This window comes from Vespula pensylvanica, chromosome 11, assembly GCF_014466175.1.
Source record: "Vespula pensylvanica isolate Volc-1 chromosome 11, ASM1446617v1, whole genome shotgun sequence".
Taxonomy (NCBI): domain Eukaryota; kingdom Metazoa; phylum Arthropoda; class Insecta; order Hymenoptera; family Vespidae; genus Vespula; species Vespula pensylvanica.
The window spans coordinates 761172-763671 of NC_057695.1; the positions used below are offsets into that span (position 1 = coordinate 761172).

Sequence of the window (2500 nt, forward strand, 5' to 3'; positions counted from 1 at the left end):
GAAAAAAAAAAAAAAAAAAGAAAAGAAAGAAATAATTGATCCATTAAATTTTAAGATAAAAGTTGAAAGAAAGATCGATAATCAATATCGATATCTATCTCTAACTCTTTGACTGTCTGATTGAATGTACTCGTTTGTTTCTCGACATTGCGCGCGTCGATTTGAATAATTTTTTTTTCTTTTTTCTTTTATTTTTTTTCTTATCTTCATTTATCGATCTATATTTTCTCATCAAAAAAAAAAAAAAAAAAAAAAAAAAAAAAAAAAAAAAAAAAAAAAAAAAAAAAAAAAAACGAAATAATTCGTAACATCGACCGACAACGAAGATCAGTGTGCCCTGAGTAGATCAATGGCGATTTTAACATTTGATCGATGATCTATCTATTCATGATCGTATAATACATATAGCAGGTATAAATAGATTAAAAATAAATATATATATATATGTATATATATATATATATATGTCTGTGTGTAAAAGAAAATATTGAAAAAGTTAAGATGTATAAGAAAATTAAGAAAAAAAAAAGAAAAAAAAGAAAAAAGAAAGAAATAACCTGGATCGTACGAATCTTTATAAAATCTTTCGTACAAAAATTCTATCTATCTATTTATTTATCTATCTATCTATCTATCTATCTATCTATCTATCTATCTATCTATCTATCTATTCGTCGATAGATCGATCGAACGTTAAAATCGATACGTGGAAGTATTGATCGAAGAAAAAATAATTGATCGATGCACCAAAATAAAAATTAGGAGTCGTCGATTCTAATGACTCGAATTAGGCGAATATATACATATACACATATACATACATATATATATGTATGTATGTATGTATATATATATATATATCGTTATATATGGATTATACATTTCCGAGCACGACGATCGTTGTATAGCGATCTCTTAGCCTAATCCCACGTCCAAAGACATCATCACCAAGAAACCCACGATGGCGGCCCAGCTGGCGAGTTTACCATTTCCGCTGCAAATAGAAAAATGTTAGAAAAAGTGTTACACTTACGTCGATATTGCATAATCCCATACGCGCTAACGATTATTATCGTCACCACATCCTCTTGCACTTTGACTCTTAAGTATGATTTCTTACTTACATTGTACACTGTTATTACTATTACTATTATTATTACTACTAATACGTTCTATTACTAATACTCATATTTTATCTTTTACTCTACTCTTCGTTGAAAGTAATGGAACGGGTAATCAATGTTCATCAATATTTTTCTTTCTCTCTTTTCTTTTTTTCTTTTTTCTTTTTTGTTTAAGAAAAGAAAAAAGAAAGTAAAATATACCGTCCTTGGTTCTTCAAATTTCCTTTGTAATTCTTCTGAATTATTATTATTTTTTTTTTTCTCTTTTATCTCTTCAAGAGACGAATTGATTTGTAATTCCTTTATTTTGCAATTTCACTCTTATCAATTGATCATCGTTAATTAAAACAAAAAATTACTACAATATCATCGCATCAGGGTGCAAAATAAAAATTATTAATAAGATTGCATCGCGCAAGTAAAATAGACACGAGTAAAAATTTTGTTTAATTCGGTAGAAAATCAAAAAAAAAAAAAAAAGAAAAAAGAAAGAAAAAAGAGAAAAAAAGAGTAAAAAGCGTGCGACCTTAAGAGAAAGCAAATTGATTTCTAATTCTTTTTCCTTTCTTCTATTTTCCAAATTTTATCGATCATCGCCTACGTTCGATCGACGAGCGATCAAGAATCAAATCAAAACAGAATAAAAGAAGATCGTAGACAATTATAATCGCAAATATGAAAAAAAAAAAAAAAAAAAAACAAAAAAGAAAAAGAAATTATGAAGTCGTAGAAATGTTGACGAAATATAAATAGCGAATCGAGATGTCGAGAAACGATAAGGATTTCTTCTTCTTCTTCTTTTTCTTTTATCGCGGCATATAAGCAAGGATTAAACAGATCATAGAATGCACATACAACACGCGGGTGTGTTCCACGGTGTATTGCACGTCATGGTTTGTTGATTTTCTAAATTATACACGGCCATCAATTTTAATGGCCGTTGAAACGCGCCGTTGTGTTTCGGTGGGCGTCGTTACCTACCACATCAATCATACATACACACATGCCTATAAAAATATCTTCCTTACACACCCCCGTTCTAGACCTATCCCTTACCCTACTCCACCCCCACTCTACCCCTACTCCACCCCACTTCTCCCTCCACACCCTTTTCGATCTCCATGTTCTCCACTAAGAAAATTTGTATTTTTATTGGCCATTATCGTCCGTCTCATCGTTCGACTTTCAATTTCTACGAACAATTGTCGTCGTCGTCGTCGTCGTCGTCGTCGTCGTCGTTGTCAACTCGTCATAGTCTTTTTCTTACGAAGGAAAAAGAGAGAACATAACGAAGAGAAAGGAGATTTTTAAAAAAATAAATAACTAAATAAATAAATCGCGATGACTTATTATATCAGAAATAAAAAATTAAAAAG

At 30.2% G+C, this 2500-nt stretch overlaps 2 protein-coding genes across 7 annotated transcripts in view; one reads left to right on the plus strand and one right to left on the minus strand.

Annotated features, from left to right (window-relative positions):
• Nucleotides 1-2500, minus strand: part of LOC122632998 (zinc transporter ZIP11) — a 92811-nt gene that overhangs the window by 51162 nt on the left and 39149 nt on the right. For 2 of the 6 annotated variants that reach the window (XM_043820393.1, XM_043820387.1), the window contains exon 7: nt 574-994. The exons of 2 other annotated variants lie outside the window; for them this stretch is intronic. Coding sequence is in view for 1 of the 4 variants with exons in the window: in XM_043820389.1 (XP_043676324.1) it covers nt 916-994 (79 nt within the window). In the remaining 3 variants the exon portion in view is untranslated. Of the gene's footprint in view, nt 1-573; nt 995-2500 lie in introns of those variants that run through there. 2 more of the 6 variants (XM_043820391.1, XM_043820389.1) reach the window with 2 other exon arrangements.
• LOC122633004 (uncharacterized Golgi apparatus membrane protein-like protein CG5021) overlaps nt 1-2500 on the plus strand; it is a 50774-nt gene that overhangs the window by 7100 nt on the left and 41174 nt on the right. The gene's annotated exons all lie outside the window — the stretch shown is intronic.